This window comes from Bufo bufo, chromosome 6, assembly GCF_905171765.1.
Source record: "Bufo bufo chromosome 6, aBufBuf1.1, whole genome shotgun sequence".
Taxonomy (NCBI): Eukaryota; Metazoa; Chordata; class Amphibia; order Anura; family Bufonidae; genus Bufo; species Bufo bufo.
The window spans coordinates 21,119,158-21,144,701 of NC_053394.1; the positions used below are offsets into that span (position 1 = coordinate 21,119,158).

Consider the following 25,544-nt stretch of genomic DNA (forward strand, 5'->3'; position numbering starts at 1 on the left):
GAATATAACTACTATAATACTGCCTCTGGCGTACAAGAATATAACTACTATAATACTGCCTCTTACATACAAGAATATAACTACTATAATACTGCCTCCTATGTACACGAATATAACTACTATAATACTGTTCCTATGTACAAGAATATAACTACTATAATATTGCCTCTTACGTACAAGAAATAACTGATATGCACAAAAGCAATCAAGAACATTATTAAGTATAGCAGCAAGTCATAAAATAGTAACAGAAGGCCAAATCCATGGTGCACCTCCTACAGGCTGCCGATCAGTGGGTTATCAGTTCCCGTACCACTTTAAGATATGATCTGTTGTCTATAGAGTAGCAAGAGGTGTTGTAGATTTATGAGACTCTTCATAAGTTTGTGGATGTGTGATCCCCCAAAATGGTCTCCTTATAGGATTCCATGCTTACTGTATGTACTAGGAGCGTCTGTGGTGCACAAGGGAAAATATGTTCATTCAACGGAAGGAGAGTTGGCAAAAAGACAAATTCCAAGCCAAGACACCTGCTCAGTTTTCCACAATTAGCAGATGACCTGTGAGCCAACAGGAAAGAGGATAACATTACTGATAAACCGGGGTATAAAGAACCTTTTACTGGTCCATAGGAAACATTACTGGGTGACCATGAAGATCCTTATAGTCCTGTCCATTCTGAGCCTTGCTGGTGGGTTAGTTTAAAGTTAGGTCCTACAGTGGCCAATGCAAGCTAGGAAGATCTAGACAAACTGTAGATTTTGGAAAATATTTTTAAAACTTTAAATTTCTATGCTGGTTTAGTTTTGTAAATGTTACCTTTAGTTTTAATGTTTTAGGGCACGTATTTATATTTAGACTGCACTACTTAAAGCTTAATGTTTTTCTTTTCAGTGGCAACCCCTTTTGAGGATGATGATAAGATAGTTGGGGGTTATCCTTGTAGTCTGCCCTATCAGGTGTCTCTTAACGCGGGCTATCATTTCTGTGGAGGAATCCTGATAAACGAGCGATGGGTAGTGTCTGCTGCTCACTGCTATAAATCGTAAGTACTTTGAAGAATTATAGACCATGCCAAAAATTCTTGTAGGCTACGAAGGCCTAAGGACATACTTAATATTATTGAAAACCTCCCAATCCCCTTAAGTCAAATTTCCTGGACTTGTGTAATACCCTAGAGTGGCATTACCATTACTATATCCTGCTACCGTCTTTAATAATGTCATCTGTGTATTTATTCCAGTTCCTCTTACACTGTGCATTAATTGTTCTGCTATGTAACTGTTATTTGTTGTACTATATGTTGTATGCCTCATCAGCAGGTGGCAGCGTATATGGCATAGAGATCTTTAGATAGAATGGAATTTAACATTCCATTCTCCATCTTTTGGGCAGAAGTTGGCTAATCCTGCCTCCTACCAAAGGAAGGGGTGCAGGAAGTGTTTAATCAATCTTGTGTTGGAAGCAGATATGTCAGTGAGGGGAAGGCTCCCCACCTGCATCAGAAGTCTCTCCAGAGGGAAGCAGCTCACAGAGCACCATGACTGCTTACAGATTTACAGACAGAGTGTCACGAGGGGGTCAACGGCCAAAGGCACCCAACTCTAAAGGTTCCAGAATTGCTGCAGAGTCCAGCCATTAGACTAAAGCCGAGATTAGAAAAGCAGAGAAGGAGAAAATAGAATATACAAGTTTGCCTGCCAGTTATCCCAAAACCTGCTGGAACCAAGAGAAAGACAGAATATTGTCTGGATGCAAGTTTAATCAAGAAAAGCTGTTGGACTTTATAAAAGTCTGTACTCGACTATTTCTCTACCTCCACCATTACTCTCAAGTTATTGCTTCGGAGTGTAACCCTGGGGAACGACGCTATTCATGTAGGAGCACCGTGACACATACAGAAAACTATTGAGGCTGCACCACACCACTCGCCATTCCAATAAACCTGGAACACGATCGGCCATGGGAGGGGGCGGCACGTTGCACTTGCCCCAAACTTCAAAGAGGTATTCAGTTGGAGAGGCCATCATGTAATGATCAGTGAGGGTCCAACCTTTGTGACCACCATTAATCCTGGGAATGATGGGGCCACCTCACCCATAAAGCGAAAAAAGAGCATGTAAAATTTTTGGTACGGTTTGATGTCCTAAAGACTTCAAATAAATTATTGAAAACTTCCCATTTCCATTTAAATAACATTTCCTGAAGTTTCCCAGGACTTTCAAGAGGTATTCATTTTGGAGAGGCCATCGTTTTTATGATCACAAATCCTGAGAATGATGTCGCTATAGCACCTATAAAGCGCTGCAAACTCTTCTCAGTCTTCCCCTGAACAGCAGCATTCCTGACCACCTGGCCGTACAGGGAACTGCAGAATTATTTAAGTGAATTGGATCGGACACATTATACTTAACAGTACAAAACCAGAATGACAAGGGCCAGGTTATTATGATTAGGCCAAAAACACTAGTGGTAAGGGCTATCTAAAAATGGAGGGAATTCGGGAAAACACCTTTATTTCTGGGTTTCAAGACTGTTCTTTTGGCATCAGTCGGGACTTGGGAGGCATACAGTATGTCAGAGTAATTTTTTCCTAATTGTATACAATACTATAGTCTACTATACTTTTCTGTATATGGGCATCTCATTTTTTTTTTAATCAGTGGTCCAGTTGTATATGTCAGAGTCTTCCGATGTATACCTCAATATATCTTGGAAATGCATTGTGAAGTAGAGTCTTTGTTGATTATCCCAGCATAGTGTCAAGTACATGTGTGCCTGATGAGTGCAGGTCAGCTATTCACAGCTATATTCACATGACCGAAGTCCACTCAGAAGACTTTTCCTTCTTAAAGACCATTATCTAATGCAACTTTGGGTGATTGTCTCTGTAAAGTGAGGTTTTTAATTGGTTATTCCCCTTTAACTTCATAAAGTTATTTAGTGACGTTTATACCTGGCCACATTTATGCAGTATGAAGTACATGCATACTGACCTTTAGGCAGGGCTGGAAAATAGAAAACACTTAGTTTTGTAACAGAGAGCTCAGTCTTGCTACCATCACCTCTCCATGTTGGGCACTGGTCGCTGGAGCCTGCCCGTTTGTCCAAACGACTCTCGGCGACGGTTACTTTCCTTTATCTTTTTATATCTTTGTGTATATATTATCATAGTTTAGTAACTCTTCATGCACCTAAGTCATGTTAAGTCTATTTTTTCCAGAACTTCTGATCTCCCCATAATATAGTCTCAAAGAAGTTTTATTGCCAATTGTCTAATTGAGATCTTCCATGAGAAACCTCATCAGATGTAACCTTTAACTCGTCAATGCTCTAATTTTCTCTCTTTCAGAAAAATTCAGTCCAGGATTGGAGAAAATAATATAAGAGTTTCAGAGGGAACAGAACAGTTCATTGACTCTGAAAAGGTTATTCGACACCCAGAGTATAACTCTCGCCTGATTGATAATGACATCATGTTGATCAAGCTATCAGTGCCAGCCCAGATGAATAAAGCAGTGCAGCCCATCAGGCTTCCCGAAAACTGTCCTCCTGGAAGTAGCCCATCTGCAGGAACCATGTGCCTAGTGTCTGGCTGGGGCTATACCGGGCGTAAGTTTACACCTTAGAGAAAGAAGGTTATGATTTATTCTTATAGTGATTAATATAAGCATTTCAGGATTCCATTCTCCAGCAAAACATTCAAATAAAAGTCACACAACTCCTATAATAGGCTAATTTCTCCTGCAACTTTTTGCCTTGGGCACTGACAGAAGTCATACCATTATCTTCAGATTGTGGGTTTACAATTAAAGGTTACATATCAATATTAAAGCTGCATGCAGGTAACACAGGTTCACACCATTGACACAAATAGTTGAAAGGAACAGATCAGCTCCTCCTCCTTACACAGTAATCTTTGCACACAGAGCACAATAAACCTTAAAAAAAATTTTTTTTCCAGTTTTTCTCATGTAATATACTGTGTTTATTTTCTAGTTGTTAACCCAGACATCTTGCAGTGTGTGGATGTTCCTATTGTATCTGAGGCAGATTGTAATAGATCCTACCCAGGAGAGATTACAGACAACATGATCTGCCTGGGCTATCCAGAAGGTGGAAAGGACTCCTGTCAGGTACTCTGAAATCCCCATAACATAGTTTCATATACGATGCATGTGAAATTTCAACATGTAGTATTACACTCCAGAGCTGCACTCAGTATTCTGCTAGTGGATTCACTGTGTACATACATTACATGACTTATCCTCTACTGAGAGTTACATCCTGTATTTTACTCCAGAGCTGCACTCACTATTCTGCTGGTGGAGTCACTGTGTACATACATTACTTAATCTTATCCTCTACTGATCCTGAGTTACATCACGTATTATACCCCAGAGCTGCAATCACTATTCTGTTGGTGGATTCAACATGTACCAACATTACTTATCCTGTACTGATCCTGAACTACAATCCTATATTATACTCCAGACCTGAACTTACTATTCTTCTAATGAATTCACTGTGTACATCTCATTACTTTACTTTCTGTTTATAGGGTGACTCCGGTGGTCCAGTGGTTTGCAATGGAGAACTGCATGGAGTAGTGTCCTGGGGTTATGGATGTGCACAACCCAATTATCCCGGTGTCTATGCCAAGGTCTGCATCTTTGTTGACTGGATTAATGCAGTTATTGCTAACAATTAAAGTACAACACAAAAAAGAAATATAATTCATGATTTGTAATGTACAGTAAGACTTTATTCTGTTCTCTACAATAACCATTCGCTGATTATTATTATTGGTCCAAGACTCAATAGTGTGATTACACAGTAGTTCCTTCAATTGCCTTGAAAATTGGCATATAACATCCTCTAGTCTCCTAGGGTTTTGAATTGTATGACAGTTGTCTATGGGTGGTAGTAGTGGCACATGTGTGGCATTAATAGTGTTGGCAGTAGGGGATTAGTAGCGAGCAGCAGCAGCCATATGGTACATGTGCAACTCGCCGCCCCCCAGGGCCATTTGCGTCATAGGCTTAGTTGGAAATGCTGAATGGTGTAGTGTGGTCTATATGTCTCTTTATGTGTCACGGTGCTCCTACCTGGATACAGCAGGACCCCAGGCTTTGTCTCTGTCGCACTAAAAAGGGGAATAATTGATGGATGAAGGAAAAAATAAGAGTCCAGACCCTGTTGTGAAATTCAACGGCAGCTTTACTTAAAAAAACTTTCATCCAAACGATGTGCAGGCTTTGTCTTGGTTCCAGCAGGCTTTGGCATAAACTAGCAGGCAAACTTGATAACTCTGCTTTCTCTCTCTCTCTGCTGTACTGACAGGCTTGCTTAAATACTTTGATTTCTTTCTTTATGCTGCACTAAACTCTGCTTAGGTCTGGTTTCTGTACTGTAGGTCTGTTCTGGTATCCTTGGATGGGGTGCCTTCGACTGTTATTCCCCTCCTGACACTCAGTAAACAACTTATCTTCAGCCGAAGAATTATTCCTCTGGCTGATTTCTCTTATGGCGACCTAAGAACAATTTCCTCCGGTCCCAATGGCTTCCAGACATCTGCTTCCATGGTCAGCAGAGTTTAGGCTGCTCTGGCTGTGAGTGTGCCCCCCTTCCCTCCTGTCCAGACTAGACTCCAACTAGAACTAACTGGAACTTGCTGCCCCTCCCTACTGGTAGGAAGCAGGACTGGCCCACTTCTGCCCAGAGGGAGGAGAATGGAATGGTGAGTTCCATTCTGTCTAAGGATAGCTCTGCCATTTACACTGCCACCTGCTGGTGAACCAGGCATATTACATGTAATAACAGTTGCATAACAATCATAGCACTGCACAATGTAGAGGATCTGGAAATTAGTAGAATAATGACATTTGTGTTAGCCATTAGAGACAATAGCAGGGTGTAGGAATGCACCAGAGACAGGCCTGCGTGTAGGTAAGTATGAACCTGGGTGTTGTGGCTGGAGCTGTCGGCTTGTAGATTGGCCTCTGCCTGGCACTCCATGTGAAAAACTACTCCATCATGTTGATGAGACTGAACCGGCTGCTGCTGCTACTACTGTTGATGTGGCTTCGGCTGCTTGTGGCAGCAGGAGGTGGGTGACTCTGAGATGGGCAGAGAGGGGACTACCTTTCAGACACGCTGGCGGCAGGCGTCTGCTTGCTGAAAGCTGCAGCAAGCTACATACACAGGCACTGATTTATCATACCTTCACTCCAGAATTTTGGCATCCAAAAAATCGCAAAATAGGGCTTTTGCGACTTTTTTGCACTCACTTGTACAAAATTTTGCAAATTTTTGCATGTGTACACCACTCACTCCAGTTTTGTAATATGGGTGGAAAAGTGGGCGTGGTGGGTTATGTTAATGAGTTTCACTCCAAATTTATCATTGACCGCAAATAAGTCACAATCTCACTCCAGGAGCAGGGTGGAGTAGGAAAACCGGAGTAGCTTCTCTAGACAGAAGTGTTAGATTTAAGGACAAGCCAAATGTATCAAACAACATGCAACATTTGATAAATGTGGCACAAAGTACTTTAACACTGACTGAATCAAAACTGACTTCAAATATTCTCCTAATAATAAATTCCCCTGACAGTAATTCCTGGTGATAATGTAATTTGGCCTCCTTTTCTGAGGGAAGAAAATATTCCCCCATTTTGCTTTGATAGTGAGGGTCTAAAAGCAGGTCTATCCAGTAATCATCAGACTGCTGTGACGGTAACGTACACTACACACAGAATGAAAACTGGGATGAAAACCATGGTTACAAAAGAAAGGGGAGACCCCAGCAGAAGAATTGACACGGTTATTCAAAGCAAATTCAACCAACGGAAGGTATTTAACCCATAATTGCTGGTCATCAGCAACATACAACCTCAGGAATTGTTCCACAGACTGATTAAGGCGTTCAGTCTGCCCATTACTCTCAGGATGGTAGGCGGAGGAAAAAGACAATGAAATCTGACATCTTTGACAAAAAGCCCTCCAAAATTTGGACACAAACTGCACACCCCTGTCAGATACAATATTTTCCGGGATACCATGTAACCGTACAATTTCTTTCGCAAAAATAGATGCCAGGGTCTTGGCATTCGGGAGTTTAGACAGAGGAATGAAATGAACCATCTTGCTAAACCTATCGACCACTACCCAAACCACAGTCTTACCCTCCGCCGGCGGCAGGTCAGTAATAAAGTCCATCGAGATATGGGACCAGGGTCTACTGGGAATGGGTAGGGGTCGTAGGTTACCAGCAGGGCGAGTCCTAGGTGTCTTAGACCTAGCACAAACCTCACAGGCTGACACGTAGGACTTGACATCCCTAAATAGAGTGGGCCACCAATAGGATCTAGAAACCAGCTCTCTAGTGCCCTCAAAACCAGGATGTCCACAAAAGGCAGAATCATGACACTCACCCAACAGCTGAGACGAAATTGTATGGGAACAAACAACTTATCTGTTGGGGTGGTTGCCGGTACCAGATGTTGTTCAGCCTTAATGAGAGCCAAGATATCTTGGGTTAAGGCTGCTACGAAGATATTTGCTGGTAGGATGGATTCAGGCAGTGCCTCTGTAGGCTGAAAAGCATGGAAGCTCCGAGATAATGCATCAGCCTTCACGTTTTTACTTCCAGGCCTGAAAGTAATGGAGAATTCAAAACGAGTAAAAAACTGTGCCCATCTAGCCTGACGGGGATTCAACCTCTTAGCAGATTCGAGAAACATAAGGTTCTTATGGTCAGTGACAACAGTTACACAATGCCTTGCCCCCTCCAGAAAATGCCTCCACTCCTCAAATGCCCACTTAACCCCTTAAGGACACAGCCTTTTTACACCTTAGGACCTGGCCATTTTTTGAAAATCTGACCAGAGTCCCTTTAAGTGCTGATAACTTTAAAACGGTTTGACTTATCCAGGCCGTTCTGAGATTGTTTTTTCGTCACATATTGTACTTCATGACACTGGTAAAATGGAGTCAAAAAAAAAATTTTTTTTGCACCAAAAAATACCTAATTTAACAAAAATTTGAAAAAAATTAGCAAATTTCAAAGTTTCAGTTTCTCTACTTCTGTAATACATAGTAATACCCCCAAAAATTGTGATGACTTTACATTCCCCATATGTCTACTTCATGTTTGAATTGTTTTGGGAATGATATTTTATTTTTTGGGGATGTTATAAGGCTTAGAAGTTTAGAAGCAAATCTTGAAATTTTTCCGAAATTTACAAAAACTCAATTTCTAGGGACCAGTTCAGGTCTCAAGTCACTTTGCGAGGCTTACATTATAGAAACCACCCAAAAATGACCCCATCTAAGAAACTACACCCCTCAAGGTATTCAAAACTGATTTTGCATACGTTGTTAACCCTTTAGGTGTTGCACAAGAGTTATTGGCAAATAGGGAGGAAATTTGAGAATTTCATTTTTTTGTCTAATTTTTCATTTTAACCCATTTTTTCCACTAACAAACCAAGGGTTAACAGCCAAACAAGACTGTATCTTTATTGCCCTGACTCTGCCATTTACAGAAACACCCAATATGTGGCCGTAAACTACTGTACGGCCACACAGCGGGGCGTAGAGTGAAAGGTGCGCCGTTTGGTTTTTGGAGGGCTGATTTTGCTGGACTGTTTTTTTGGCACCATGTCCCATTTGAAGCCCCCCTGATGCACCCCTAGATTATAAACTCCATAAAAGTGACCCCATCTAAGAAACTACACCCCTCAAGGTATTCAAAACTGATTTTACAAACTTTGTTAACCCTTTAGGTGTTGCACAAGATTTAATGGAAAATAGAGATACAATTTCAAAATTTCACTTTTTTGGCAGATTTTCCATTTTAATATTTTTTTTCCAGTTACAAAGCAAGGGTTAACAGCCAAACAAAACTCATTATTTATGGCCCTAATTCTGTAGTTTACAGAAACACCCCATATGTGGTCGTAAACAGCTGTACGGGCACATGGCAGGGCGCAGAAGGAAAGGAACACCATATGGTTTTTGGAAGGCATATTTTGCTGGACTGGTTTTTTTGACACCATGTCCCATTTGAAGCCCCCCTGATGCACCCCTAGAGTAGAAACTCCAAAAAAGTGACCCCATTTTAGAAACTACGGGATAGGGTGGCAGTTTTGTTGGTACTAGTTTAGGGTACATATGATTTTTGGTTGCTCTATATTACACTTTTTGTGCGGCAAGGTAACAAGAAATAGCTTTTTTGGCACCGTTTTTTTTTTTGTTATTTACAACATTCATCTGACAGGTTAGATCATGTGGTAATTTTATAGAGCAGGTTGTCACGGACGCGGAGATACCTAATATGTATACAATTTTTTTTATTTATGTACGTTTTACACAATGATTTCATTTTTAAAACCAAAAAAATGTTTTAGTGTCTCCATAGTCTAAGAGCCATAGTTTTTTCAGTTTTTGGGCGATTATCTTAAGTAGGGTCTCATTTTTTGCGGGATGAGATGACGGTTTGATTGGCATCTATTTTGGGGTGCATATGACTTTTTGATTGCTTGCTATTACACTTTTTGTGACGTAAGATGACAAAAAATGGCTTTTTTTACACCGTTTTTATTTTTATTTTTTTACGGTGGTCATCTGAGGGGTTAGATCATGTGATATTTTTATAGAGCCGGGCGATACGGACGCGGCGATACCTAATATGTATACTTTTTTTTTATTTATGTAAGTTTTACACAATGATTTCATTTTTGAAACAAAAAAAATCATGTTTTAGTGTTTCCATAGTCTAAGAGCCATAGTTTTTTCAGTTTTTGGGCGATTATCTTGGGTAGGGTATGATTTTTGCGGGATGAGATGACGGTTTGATTGTTACAATTTTGGCGTACATGCGACTTTTTTGATCACTTTTATTACCTTTTTTGGGAAGTAAGGTGGGCAAAATTTCAATTTCATCATAGTTTTTTATTTTTTATTTTTATGGTGTTCACCGTTCGGGTAAAGTAACATGACCGTTTTATAGATCAGGTCGTTACGGACGCGGCGATACCAAACATGTGTAGGGAATTTTATTTTTTTCATTTTTTATCAGTGATAAATGTGTTTTTTGATTTTTACTTTTTTTTCACTTTTATTCACTTTTTTTTGACCCAGACCCACTTGGTTCTTGAAGATCCAGTGGGTCTGATGTCTGAATAATACAGTACAGAACAATATATATTGTTCTGTACTGTATTTTACTTACACTGAACAGATCTATGCCATTCAGCACAGATCTGTTCAGCACCATGGACAGCAGGACGCCTGAGAGGCGTCCTGTTGCCATGGGAACCTTCCCCGTCTGCTCAGTACTGCTCAGAACTTCGCAGACGGGGAAGGGTAAGGAGGGGATCTCTCGGGGGGCTCTCTGGGGGCTCTCTCCCTCCCCATCGGGGGGCTGCAAAGGCACAGCAGCCCCCCGATGGGAGAGGGAGGGAGCTCCCTGCGCTGTTAACCTTTTCCATACAGCGGTCCGTACGGACCGCTGTATGGAAAGGGTTAAACGGCTGACATCGCATCGCAGATGTCAGCCGTTTATACCAGGGTGCCAGCAATGTGCTGGCACCCTGGTATCCCCACTAGACACCAACGATTATACAAGGGGAGGCGGGCGGGGGATCGCGATCCCGCCTGCCGCACCGCCCGCCTCCCGCACCGCCCACACCGCCCGCAACCCTCCCCCTGCACCTCCCGCCACCATAAAAATCATTCGGGGGTGCAGGGGGGGGTAAATAAAACTTTTTTTATGGCATATAAAGTTTCTGATCCCTGCGGTCAGGGACTGCGGGGACCAGAAACTTCAGAAATCGCAGCAAACCGCAGGTCTGAATTGACCTGCGGTTTGCCGCGATCGCCGACATGGGGGGGTCACGGGACCCCCCCGCGCATTTAGCCTAGGTGCCTGCTCGATGATTTGAGCAGGCACCGGGTTCCGATCACTGCCAGCCGCACGGCAGTGATCGAAAATACACAGGGCGTACATGTACGCCCTGTGTCCTTAAGTACCAGGGCACAAGGGCGTACCTGTACGCCCTATGTCCTTAAGAGGTTAAAGGCCAGCAACTCCCGATTCCCTATGTCGTAGTTTCTCTCGGTTGAAGAACATTTTCTGGAAAAGAATGCACACGGTCTTAGGTTAGTTAGACTAGCAGGACCTTGTGAAAGGACTGCTCCTGCGCCGTCCTCAGACGCATCCACCTCCACAATAAAAGGTCTCTCCTGATCTGGCTGGATCAGAATGGGAGCGCTACTGAATGCCTTTTTTAGTGTTTCAAACAAAGTAATGGCCTCAGTAGACCAGTTCTCCAAATCTGCCGCTTTCTTAGTAAGGTCGGTCAACGGTTTAGCAATTACTGAAAAATTCTTAATAAAGTTATGGTAGTAATTGGCAAAACCTAAGAACCGTTGTAAGGCCTTTAAGGATGAAGGCCTTACCCATTCCTTAATAGCTAGTACCTTACCAGGATCCTTCTTGAAGAACCTGGTTAAATAAATCCGGAATCAATGGGAGAGAGTATCTATTCTGGATAGTGATCTTATTCAATTTCCGGTAATCGATACAAGGCCTAAGACCACCATCCTTTTTCTTAACGAAGAAAAACCCTGCTCCCATAGGAGAGACAGAAGGTCTAATGTGCCCCTTACCGAGGCTTTCCTTTTTTTTTTTTTTTTTTAAATATCTTTATTGTTTTTTCTTAGTAAAACCAATGTAAAAAGGTTATCTGGTCACAGAGGATGGGTTCATATAACAGGTACATTTAAAGCAGTGCATCGCTTCGATGCTAGACAGCGTATATACATGTAAAGGGATCTAAATCCCGAAGTACCCTCAATTAATATCAATTCTCTGTTACATATAACAAAACCAAGACCCATCCCTGCCCCTGAGCTCCAAAAGCCCCCCGTTCATCCCCCCACCCAGCGTACCTGGCCTGGTACGGCCGCCACGAGGGGCGTTAGGGCGCTCATGCCCCTCTATTGGGTATTTTTCAAACCTTCATAATATCAAATCCTATTTAGTGTGGACTGTTATGGTGATGTTCATTATTTAAAAATGCACGACAATTTATTTGTTTAGTATTAGGACATAGCCACAGCGAGTGGGTGATCATCAGTTCCAGTCAGGGTATTCCTTCTCGCCATTTCCCCTATCTATACGCACCATTTCTGTGGCGTAGCTCACCCCACGCCGTTTCATGCCCTCAAAATCTGTTATTCGTGTCATTAAGCTTTGCCATTCATTTATTGATGGCGACCTGTCTTTCACCCATTGTCTCATGATTATTACCTTGGCCAATAAAAATCCCTTCAGCCAATAAGCCAGTTCGTTTTTGGTAGTTCTTTTTTTGTACTCGGGAGGGAAAAGTCCAAGCACAACTACTTGGATGGTTAAGGGGGGGCTATTCCCACTTTGTGCCGCCATCGCCTGGAATATACTGCCCCAGAAGATCTTAATAACTGGGCAGTCCCACAGCATATGTACAAACCCTGCGGCTACAAGGGAGCATTTCAAGCAACTGAATTCTTGTCCCTTGTTACTATACATTTTAGATAAGAGACTCGGGGTAACATATAAACGGTGTATTATTATAAATTGTGTCAACCGGTGTTGTCTTGAAGGCGAAGCCTTCTTGATATTTTGATATATTTCCCGCCATTGTGAAGAGTTACATTCCCCTATATCCACCTTCCATTTATCTACACTTTTAAATTTAGTGACCGTACTTAGTTCCTCAATAAATCTCCTATATATTAGTGAGATATTAACTTTATTCCCTACTATATTGTAGCAAAATAATAGAAACCTCTGAGTGGCTGCTATAAAAGGTATTTTTTTAAGTGTGCATGCTAATGCGTGTTGTACTTGAAAGTATCTATATTGTTCTAATGCAGTTATTGGTGTCTGTTGGAGCAGTTCCCCTATTAATTTAATTTTCCCTTTCGTGTATATATGTGAAAATAACGTGATACCTCTTCGAGTCCAGTAATAATTTTCGTTAAGTGTCAGAAATTGTGTTAACGCAGGGTTATCCCATAGCGGGGAGAAATCCAGAATTTGGGGGGCCTGGATAAGTACCTTGATTTTATTCCAGGTCTTCTGTAGCGCGGCCCCAATGGGGCAACAAATATCTGCACGCTCCAGAAGCCCGGATTCCAGTATACTGAATATATTATATGTATGCTGTTGACGTTGCCCTGAAATATGGGATAATAATACTCCATCCCCGGTATTGACGCACCACTGTAGTTGTGAGCACAAGTAGTAGATTTGAAAATGGGGCAGGCCTAGGCCGCCATCACTTGCCGCCATTCGCAAGTATTGTAGATTAATACGGACCCTTTTCCTGCCCCATATCAGATCATTTATCAATCGATCAACCAAATTAAAAACACTATCCTCAATCCAGGCAGGGCAGGAACTAACCGTGTACAGTATCCAAGGCAACAGAACCATTTTAATCAAAGCGATCCTATTAATCTGCGAAAGCGGGAGTTTCTGCCATACCCTTATTTTTTCCCTTATTTTCCCGACTAGAGGGGTAATATTTAGTATATTGTAGTCCCTGATGGTGTTACTAATTTTTATCCCTAAATAGTCTAAATGGTCTGTTGGAGCAATAATTCTAACCCTAAGATCATTCAAGGGGGGCATCCGATTCAGGGGGAAGAGAACAGATTTTGTCCAGTTTATCTCATATCCAGCAATTCTACCAAATTCCTCTGCTACCGCATAACGTCTGGGACACTTCTCCATCCGTCATTCAGATAAAGCAGCACGTCGTCTGCATATAGGCAGATCTTATCATCCGTCCCTCTCCCCCCAAACCCCACTATACAAGGTTCAGCTCGTATCCTGCAGGCGAAGGGTTCCAAAAAAATTGAAAAGAGGAGTGGAGAGAGGGGGCATCCCTGCCGTGTCCCCCGTTTTAGGGAGACGGCCGGGGTGAGCACCCTATTAACCTTAATTCTGGCTGTTGCTTCTCTATATAGCAATTTGACCCATCCAATAAATTCCTGGCCCAGATTCATCTTGTGCATAACGCGCCAGAGGAAGGACCACTCCACCCGATCAAACGCCTTGGCGGCGTCCAGTGACAGGATGGAGCGGTCTTCCCCCCGTCCAATCTGAATGTTAAGAATGGTCCGGCGTATATTGGTCTGGATCTGTCGCCCAGGGATAAACCCTGTCTGATCTGTATGGACTAGGCCAGTTATTACTTTTTTTAACCTGTTGGAGAGAACCTTTGCAATTACTTTATAGTCTGCATTAAGCAGCGATATAGGACGGTAATCTTCAACTCTGTTGCCATTTTTCCCTTTCTTAAGGATCAACGTAACCGTTGCCTCTGTCAAAGACGTGGGCAGCTTTCCACATTTGCTAGATTCATTCAGGACCTGCAGCAGCCCAGGCAGGAGCACCCCTGCATGACTCTTATATATGCCAAACGGTAGTCCGTCCGCTCCGGGCACCGAGGAGCCCCGAGTCTCATGTAGAGCCGCCTGTAGCTCATCCAAGGAGATGGGGGCACCCAAAGGGGCCGAGACCACGTCCGACAGCACTGGGATCTTAACCTGTTCTAGGAAATCGTCTATCTTGGCCTCTGTATCCTCCACACCGGAGCGATACAAGTTACCAAAATAATTTAAAAATTCTCCCTCCATCTCCACTCCTCTTTCCAATCTGCGCCCATCACCCGTCAGTATTTGTCTAATTTTTTGGGGGGGCTTTTGATTCGCTATGATAGAGACCAATATCTTGCCCGGGGTGCCACCCTCACAGAAGTCTTTATACCCCATGAAGAATAATTGGTTCTGAGCTTTTTTTCTCATAAAGGTTATATAGTGGTCTTTAGCCGTTTTTAACTTAGTGCGTGTGCTCGCATCGTGCTGTATTCGAATGCAACCCTCCAGATATGCAATATTTGCTTCCAGCTTTTTTTGCTCTTCAAAGAATTCATTTTTTTTCTTTTTTATTCTGGAAAAGTAAAGCCCACGGATAAACGCCTTCATGGCATCCCAAACATAATGAACGTGTGTTGTGCCAAAGTTCTCTTGCCAAAATTGTATGAGTTCTTTGTCGATCCCTACAGAATCATTTAATATGGTTAACCAGTGCTCGTTCAATCTGAACGATCTAATAATGCCAGCTTGTTGTCCGGTCTTCATCACCAGTAAGATCGGTGAGTGATCAGAGATGCCATGGATCTTATATGTCATTTTTTGGATGGAATCGAGCATCTCGCCATTGGCCAAGGCAATATCAATCCTGGACATAGCACTATATGCTTTACTAAAGCAAGAGAACACCTGTTTGTTACCATAGAGCCATCGCCAGACGTCTATTAGTCCTATCTCCTCACAAAATCCTCTGAGTAATGCGTACTTTCCCTGCACACTTTTCCCCGCAGCGGAAATTCTATCCAGCGCCGGGTCCAGTACGCAGTTAAAGTCGCCGCCTATTAATGCATAAAAAGCGTCAGCTGCTTTAGGACTGTCATTGCAAATGGTGGCGGGATGTACAGGAAAGCAAGGACACACCTTCTACCGTTCCATTGGACATAAAGGAAGATAAATCTCCCATCTCTATCAATCGACTGGTCCAGTAGGATAAAGTCAATGCTTTGATGTACATACACACTTACCCCTCGGGAATATGACGAGAAGCCGGAGTGGAACTGATGCCCTGCCCATCTCTTTGTTAGATATTCTGGGATATCAGGTGTAGCGTGCGTTTCCAGTAGGGCCAATATTGCGGGGAGGTGCCGAGTAATCAGATCAAAGACCACAACCCGTTTAGTTCTATCACCCAGTCCACGTACATTCCATATCATAACTCTGTTATTAGTCATGCTGTGAGCTGTAGAGAAAACGTCCGTCGCCAGCCACTCTAGGGCTTCACTAGGTGACTGGAAGAACAGTACACTGTCCCTGTAGACTACTCTGAGTTTAGCGGGGTATAACATGGAGTATTTGATGTTGGCATCTCGTAGTCTTTTCTTTATGTCAAAGTATTGCCTGCGCTTGTTTTGGGTATCTCTAGAAAAGTCAGGGTATATTTGTATTGGATGCCCGTTAAGAGCAATCTCCTTTAGTTCCCTCTTACATCGGAGCACCCAATCTCTATCACATGAGGATAGTATTCTAATCAAGAGGGGTCGAGGGGGACCGCCCGGCGGAGGCTTTTCTTAAAAGGAATTCTATGTGCTCTCTCTACGCAGAGCGGGGGGACAACCCCACGAGCTCCCAACGTATCAACCAACCACCTTTGTATAAAGTCCACTAGGTTTTCCCCCTCCACACCCTCAGGGAAGCCCACCAATCTCAGGTTGTAACTGGAACTTGCTGCCCCTCCCTACTGGTAGGAAGCAGGACTGGCCCACTTCTGCCCAGAGGGGGGAGAATGGAATGGTGAGTTCCATTCTGTCTAAGGATAGCTCTGCCATTTACACTGCCACCTGCTGGCGAACCAGGCATATTACATGTAATAACAGTTGCATAAAAATCATAGCACTGCACAATGTAGAGGATCTGGAAATTAGTAGAATAATGACATTTGTGTTAGCCAATTAGAGACAATAGCAGGGTGTAGGAATGCACCAGAGACAGGCCTGCGTGTAGGTAAGTATGAACCTGGGTGTTGTGGCTGGAGCTGTCGGCTTGTAGATTGGCCTCTGCCTGGCACTCCATGTGAAAAACTACTCCATCATGTTGATGAGACTGAACCGGCTGCTGCTGCTACTACTGTTGATGTGGCTTCGGCTGCTTGTGGCAGCAGGAGGTGGGTGACTCTGAGATGGGCAGACAGGGGACTACCTTTCAGACACGCTGGCAGAAGGTGTCTGCTTGCTGAAAACTGCAGCAAACTACATACACAGGCCCTGATTTATCATACCTTCACTCCAGAATTTTGGCATAAAAAAATCGCAAAATAGGGCTTTTGCAACTTTTTTGCACTCACTTGTACAAAATTTTGCGACTTTTTGCATGTGTACACCACTCACTCCAGTTTTGTAATATGGGTGGAAAAGTGGGCGTGGTGGGTTATGTTAATGAGTTTCTCTCCAAATTTATCATTGACCGCAAATAAGTCACAATCTCACTCCAGGAGCAGGGTGGAGTAGGAAAACCGGAGTAGCTTCTCTAGACAGAAGTGTTAGATTTAAGGACAAGCCAAATGTATCAAACAACATGCAACATTTGATAAATGTGGCACAAAGTACTCTAACACTGACTGAAGCAAAACTGACTTCAAATATTCTCCTAATGATAAATTCCCCCGACAGTAATTTCTGGTGATAATGTAATTTGGCCTCCTTTTCTGAGGGAAGAAAATATTCCCCCATTTTGCTTTGATAGTGAGGGTCTAAAAGCAGGTCTATCCAGTAATCATCAGACTGCTGTGACGGTAACGTACACTACACACAGAATGAAAACGGGGATGAAAACCATGGTTACAAAAGAAAGGGGAGACCCCAGCAGAAGAATTGACACGGTTATTCAAAGCAAATTCAGCCAACGGAAGGTATTTAACCCATAATTGCTGGTCATCAGCAACATACGACCTCAGGAATTGTTCCACAGACTGATAAAGGCGTTCAGTCTGCCCATTACTCTCAGGGTGGTAGGCGGAGGAAAAAGACAATGAAATCTGACATCTTTGACAAAAAGCCCTCCAAAATTTGGACACAAACTTCACACCCCTGTCAGATACAATATTTTCCGGGATACCATGTAACCGTACAATTTCTTTCACAAAAATAGATGCCAGGGTCTTGGCATTCAGGAGTTTAGACAGAGGAATGAAATGAACCATCTTGCTAAAACTATCAACCACTACCCAAACCACAGTCTTACCCTCCGCCGGCGGCAGGTCAGTAATAAAGTCCATCGAGATATGGGACATGGGTCTACTGGGAATGGATAGGGGTCGTAGGTTACCAGCAGGGCGAGTCCTAGGTGTCTTAGACCTAGCACAAACCTCACAGGCCGACACGTAGGACTTCACATCCATAAATAGAGTGGGCCACCATAGGATCTAGAAACCAGCTCTCTAGTGCCCTCAAAACCAGGATGTCCACAAAAGGCAGAATCATGACACTCACCCAACAGCTGGAGACAAAATTGTATGGGAACAAACAACTTATCTGTTGGGGTGGTTGCCGGTGCCAGATGTTGTTCAGCCTTAATGAGAGCCGAGATATCTTGGGTTAAGGCTGCTACGAAGATATTTGCTGGTAGGATGGATTCAGGCAGTGCCTCTGTAGGCTGAAAAGCATGGAAGCTCCGAGATAATGCATCAGCCTTCACGTTTTTACTTCCAGGCCTGAAAGTAATGGAGAATTCAAAACGAGTAAAAAACTGTGCCCATCTAGCCTGATGGGGATTCAACCTCTTAGCAGATTCGAGAAACATAAGGTTCTTATGGTCAGTGACAACAGTTACATAATGCCTTGCCCCCTCCAGAAAATGCCTCCACTCCTCAAATGCCCACTTAATGGCCAGCAACTCCCGATTCCCTATGTCATAGTTTCTCTCGGTTGAAGAACATTTTCTGGAAAAGAATGCACACGGTCTTAGGTTAGTTAGACTAGCAGGACCTTGTGAAAGGACTGCTCCTGCGCCGTCCTCAGACGCATCCACCTCCACAATAAAAGGTCTCTCCTGATCTGGCTGGATCAGAATGGGAGCACTACTGAATGCCTTTTTTAGTGTTTCAAACAAAGTAATGGCCTCAGTAGAACAGTTCTCCAAATCTGCCCCTTTCTTAGTAAGGTCGGTCAACGGTTTAGCAATTACTGAAAAATTCTTAATAAAGTTATGGTAGTACTTGGCAAAACCTAAGAACCGTTGTAAGGCCTTTAAGGATGAAGGCCTTACCCATTCCTTAATAGCTAGTACCTTACCAGGATCCTTCTTGAAGAACCTGGTTAAATAAATCCGGAATCAATGGGAGAGAGTATCTATTCTGGATAGTGATCTTATTCAATTTCCGGTAATCGATACAAGGCCTAAGACCACCATCCTTCTTCTTAACGAAGAAAAACCCTGCTCCCATAGGAGAGACAGAAGGTCTAATGTGCCCCTTACCGAGGCTTTCCTTAATATAATCCTCCATGGCCTTGCGTTCGGGCTGAGAGAGATTATAAATACGCCCCTTAGGAAACCTGGCACCTTCTGCTAACTCTATGGTGCAATCATAAACATAGAAACATAGAATGTGTCGGCAGATAAGAACCATTTGGCCCATCCAGTCTGCCCAATATACTAAATACTATGGATAGCCCCTGGCCCTATCTTATATGAAGGATGGCCTTATGCCTATCCAATGCATGCTTAAACTCCTCCACTGTATTTGCAGCTACCACTTCTGCAGGAAGGCTATTCCATGCATCTACTACTCTCTCAGTAAAGTAATACTTCCTGATATTACTTTTAAACCTTTGCCCCTCTAATTTAAAACTATGTTCTCTTGTAGCAGTTTTTCTTCTTTTAAATATTCTCTCCTCTTTTACCTTGTTGATTCCCTTTATGTATTTAAAAGTTTCTATCATATCCCCTCTGTCTCGTCTTTCTTCCAAGCTATACATGTTAAGGTCCTTTAATCTTTCCTGGTAAGTTTTATCCTGCAATCCATGTACCAGTTTAGTAGCTCTTCTCTGAACTCTCTCCAAAGTATCAATATCCTTCTGGAGATATGGTCTCCAGTACTGAGCACAATACTCCAAATGAGGTCTCACTAGTGCTCTGTAGAGCGACATGAACACCTCCCTCTTTCTACTAGTGATGAGCGGGAGGTGCCATATTAGATTTCGCAATATTTCGCGAATATTCAAATGAATATTCATATTATTTTCGTCGAAATCGAATATTCGGAATTATTTTATTTTTCGCAAATAATATGCGAATAAATTAATCGTACGATTTTTTTAATCGTACGATTATTTTATTATATATTTTTTTCCTGTATAAGGCAACGTTCCTATGACTATTGCTAGGCTAATATGTGTATTTTACGAAATTTCTTAAAATTGCTCTAACTTCGTCTTTTAGAATATTCGTAATATTGCTCTAACTCCGTCTTTTTGAATATTACAAATATTCTAAAAGACGAAGTTAGAGCAATATTAAGAAATTTCGTAAAATACACATATTAGCCTAGCCATAGTCATAGGAACTTTGCCTTATACAGGAAAAAAAATAAAATAAAAAATCTTACGATTCATTTAATCATACGATTATTAGCCTAGCCACAGTCATAGGAACTTTGCCTTATACAGGAAAAAAATATAAAAATAATCGTACGATTAATTTAATCATACGATTTATTTTTATTTTTTCCTGTATAAGGCAACATTCCTATGACTATTGCTAGGCTAATATGTGTATTTTACGAAATTTCTTAATATTGCTCTAACTTCGTCTTTTAGAATATTCGTAATATTGCTCTAACTCCGTCTTTTAGAATATTACGAATATTCTAAAAGACGAAGTTAGAGCAATATTAAGAAATTTCGTAAAATACACATATTAGCCTAGCCATAGTCATAGGAGCTTTGCCTTATACAGGAAAAAAATATATATATATAATCGTACGATTAATTTAATCATACGATTTTTATTAATTTTTTTCCTGTATAAGGCAACGTTCCTATGACTATGGCTAGGCTAATATGTGTATTTTACAAAATTTCTTAATATTGCTCTAACTTCGTCTTTTAGAATATTCGTAATATTGCTCTAACTCCGTCTTTTAGAATATTACGAATATTCTAAAAGACGAAGTTAGAGCAATATTAAGAAATTTCGTAAAATACACATATTAGCCTAGCCATAGTCATAGGAACTTTGCCTTATACAGGAAAAAAAAAAAAAAAACGTACGATTAATTTAATCATACGATTATTAGCCTAGCCATAGTCATAGGAACGTTGCCTTATACAGGAAAAAAAAATCGTACGATTAAACTAATCGTACGATTTTTTATTTTTTTGAAAAAAAATACGAATATTCGATTTCGCGAATATTTGGAACTATATTCTAAATATTCGCGAAATCCCGAAATTGCGATATTCGAGAAAAAAATTTTAAATTTGAATATTCGCGCTCAACACTACTTTCTACTGGTAATTCCTCTCCCTATACACCCTAGCATTCTGCTAGCATTTCCTGCTGCTCTATGACATTGTTTGCCTACCTTTAAGTCTTCTGAAATAATGACCCCTAAATCCCTTTCCTCAGATACTGAGGTTAGGACTGTATCACTGATTTTATATTCTGCTCTTGGGTTTTTACGTCCCAGGTGCATTATCTTGCACTTATCAACATTAAATTTTAGTTGCCATATTTTTGACCATTCCTCTAGTTTTCCTAAGTCCTTTTCCATTTGGTGTATCCCTCCAGGAACATCAACCCTGTTACAAATCTTTGTGTCATCAGCAAAAAGACACACCTTACCATCGAGGCCTTCTGCAATTTCGCTGATAAAGATATTAAACAATATGGGTCCCAGAACAGATCCCTGAGGTACCCCACTGGTAACAAGACCTTGGTCTGAATATACTCCATTGACTACAACCCTCTGTTGCCTGTCCCTCAGCCACTGCCTAATCCATTCAACAATATGGGAGTCCAAGCCCAAAGACTGCACTTTATTGATAAGCTTTATATGTGGGACAGTATCAAAAGCCGTACTAAAGTCTAGATAAGCGATGTCTACTGCACCTCCTCCATCTATTATTTTAGTGACCCAATCATAAAAATCAATAAGATTAGTTTGACATGATCTCCCTGAAGTAAACCCATGCTGTTTTTCATCCTTCAATCCATGGGATTTTAGATGTTCCACAATCCTCTCCTTAAGTATGGTTTCCATTAATTTCCCCACTATTGATGTCAGGCTTACTGGCCTATAGTTGCCCGATTCCTCCCTACTACCTTTCTTGGGAATGGGCACAACATTTGCTAATTTCCAATCTTCTGGGACGACTCCTGTTGCCAGCGATTGGTTAAATAAATCTGTTAATGGTTTTGCTAGTTCAACGCTGAGCTCTTTTAATAGCTTTGGGTGTATCCCATCAGGCCCCTGTGATTTATTTGTATTAATTTTAGACAGCTGACTTAGAACCTCTTCCTCTGTAAAGACACATGCATCAAAAGATTCATTAGTCTTCTTTCCTAACTGAGGTCCTTCTCCTTCATTTTCCTTTGTAAAAACTGAACAGAAATATTCATTGAGGCAGTCAGCTAGTTCTTTATCTTCTTCTATATACCTTCCTTCTTTTGTTTTTAATTTGGTAATTCCTTGTTTTAGTTTCCTTTTTTCATTTATGTATCTGAAGAATGCCTTCTGGCCTTTTTTCCCTGACTGAGCTAATTTCTCTTCTGCCTGTGCTTTGGAAGCTCTTATAACTTGTTTGGCCTCTCTCTGCCTAATCTTATAAATTTGTCTGTCATCCTCGTTTTTTTTTTTTTTATAATTCCTAAATGCTATCTTTTTGTTTTTAATGATTTTGGCCACTTCTGCTGAGTACCACAGTGGTCTCTTCCTTTTTTTGCTTTTGCTGACCAGCCTAATGCAATTTTCTGTTGCCTTCAATAGTGCCACTTTTAAGTAGTCCCATTTCTCCTGGACTCCAATGAAACTGTTCCAGTCTGATAGGGACTTGTATACCACTAATCTAATTTTAGAAAAGTCTGTTTTTCTAAAATCCAAAACTTTTGTTTTTGTGTGGTGTGACTCAGTTACTGTACTTATAGTAAACCACACTGACTGGTGATCACTAGATCCCAAGCTTTCCCCTACAGTAATATCAGATACCAAATTCCCATTTGTGAATACTAAATCTAAAATGGCCTCCTTCCGGGTTGGCTCCTCCACTACTTGCTGTAGAGATAATCCCAGTAGGGAATTTAGAATATCTGTACTCCTGGCAGAACTAGCTATTTTGGTTTTCCAGTTTACATCTGGAAGATTGAAGTCTCCCATAATGATAACTTCCCCCTTCAATGTCATTTTAGCTATTTCCTCAACTAGTAGATCATCTAATTCTTTGACTTGGCTAGGTGGTCTATATATCACACCTACACGAGTTACCTTATGATTATCAAGCTGCACGGTAACCCAAACTGACTCTAAATTGTTCTCGCTAACTTGTATCAAATTAGATTTTATGTTATCTTTCACATACAGGGCCACCCCTCCCCCCTTCTTGCCTTCTCTGTCTTTCCTGTATAGAGAGAACCCTGGTATTGATATATCCCAGTCATTACTCCCCTTGAACCACGTCTCAGTAACAGCCACTACATCTATATTCTCAGATGCCATTATAGCCTCAAGTTCATTGATCTTATTCCCTAGACTGCGAGCATTTGTAGACAAGACTCTGAGCTTGTCATTTCTTAACCTTTGTGCTACTGGCCTCTTCTGGCATTGTTCCGGGGGGCAGTTGGACTGCTGGATTATCACTCTTTTGTCCCCCTTTCCTAGTTTAAATGCTTCTTAGCAAATACCTGGAACTGTTCACCGAGGACATTCGTTCCTTTGAGAGAAAGATGCAAACCATCTTTCTTGTACAGTTCTTTTCCATTCCGACAAGAGCTAACATGAGACACAAAGCCAAACCCTTGGTTCAGACACCATTCACCAAGCCATACATTGAATTCCTTAATGGCATCTTCCTGTCATGCTGAAGGTTATGCACAGGCAAAACTGCAGAGAATGAAACAGTTGATGCAACCTCCCATATATCCTTTCCAAGTGTGTGAAAAGCTTCTTTCACCTTTGAAACCTCATTGCAAGCCAGATCATTTGTCCCAAGATGGAGAATAACATCCACTTCCCTTTCCTGCTTTGCTTGCCTAACAATATTAAGGATCCGTCGTCTATCCCTGCTAGCGGTAGCACCAGGGAGACATCTCACAACACCATTCTCCTCAAACTTCACACCTCTTATGATGGAATCGCCCACCAACAGCTGCTTACTATCAATCCTCACCTTCTCCTTTTTGTCTTTGGCTGCAGTCTTACATACTTTAGGCATGGGAGATGACTGTTTCTCACCCACTGTGCTTGAGCCATCCTCCATGTTGCTCTTGCACTCTGAAAGTGCTGCAAATGAATTATGGAGAGCCACAGACTGTGGGACATGCCTTCTATCCACAACTTTCAGTCTACCAGAACCTACAGAAACCCATCTCCCTATTTTAGGGGGCCTCTGTGGCAGTGGCATTGCAATGTTCTCAGTCTGAGTTTGTTTAGTGGTTAATTTAAAAATCTCATATTTCAAAAAGGTAATTTCCTGCTGCATTATGGAGAGCTGTCTACAGATCAGACAGTATCCAAACCTCTGAAGAGTGGAACCTGAAATAAAAGCACAACAATTCCTGCACAGAACCAGATCTGCCATCGTAAAGAGGGGAAAGATTTTAAACAAACAAATCTTACTTGTTTAGATTGTATCCACCTCCAGATTACCTCCTGAGTATCTCCTGAATATCTCAATGCTCTTGTAAATCAGCTCTTGGTAAGCAGTCTTGGAAAAGCAGAAAGCTATGGGGTGGTAAAACCTCCGGGGTAGGTGATGAGAACATATCAGAATATTCCCTAATGACCGTGGGTAATATATCAGATTCTACTGAGACCCCAGCTTGTACCACAGACAAGCACGAGTCCCACTTAGGTCCCCATTTCACCAACTCCCCCCTGGACCAATCAATAGTGGGGTTATGTAATTGGAGCCAAGGCAACCCTAGTACCACCTCGACCGGTAAGTTCTCCAGGACTAAGAGGGAACATTTCTCAGAGTGGCACACCCTCACGGTTAAAGAAATCTCTGAGGTAAATGACCTCACCATACTACCTACCAGGGGAGTGGCGTCAATAGCCATGACATGGATAGGTGTAGGAAGAGAAAAAATTGGAATACCCGGTCTAATGGCGTACTCAAAGTCAATAAAGCTGGCCGCCGAACCAGAGTCAATAAAGGCCTTACCCGGCCATTTATTAACCCCCAGAGATATTGTTATAGGTACCAAAAGCTTACATTTCGTAATATCAGGGTGTACCTGGTCTTTAGGTTGCCTTGCCTTGGGAGACTTAATGGAGAAGGCCTTCTTTGGACACTGGTTGATCCAATGGTCAGGATCTCCGCAGTTACAACACACTCCACGTCTGCGGCGCAGATTTCCTTGAGTCATGCCGACCTGTATGGGTTCTTCGGTAGAGACCTCAGCGTTGTTTCTGGGATAGACCTCAGGCTGGACCACCATCTGAGAAGAGAACTGTCGTTCCTGTCGTCTCTCTCTAACCTGTCGGTCAAGTCGGACTGCAAGGGTCATCATCTCTTCTAGAGTCTCTGGAAGCTGATAACTCACTAGAAGATCCTTTAAGTTATCAGACAGACCTGACCTGAACTGACTCTTAAGTGCTGGTTCATTCCATCCTGAGGGAACACACCACCTTCTGAATTGGGTGCAATACTCCTCCGCAGGTAGATCGCCCTGAACCAGAATTTT

At 42.0% G+C, this 25,544-nt stretch overlaps 2 protein-coding genes across 10 annotated transcripts in view; both read left to right on the top strand.

The window, feature by feature from the left end:
- LOC121006028 (M1-specific T cell receptor beta chain-like) overlaps positions 1-25,544 on the top strand; it is a 961,123-nt gene that overhangs the window by 764,497 nt on the left and 171,082 nt on the right. The window lies entirely within an intron of this gene.
- On the top strand, positions 652-4,711 carry LOC121006036 (anionic trypsin-2-like). The gene is made up of 5 exons (XM_040438932.1): positions 652-691; positions 895-1,045; positions 3,353-3,612; positions 4,000-4,136; positions 4,562-4,711. Exons 1-5 carry the CDS (start codon positions 652-654, stop codon positions 4,709-4,711), a joined length of 738 nt encoding a protein of 245 aa, XP_040294866.1.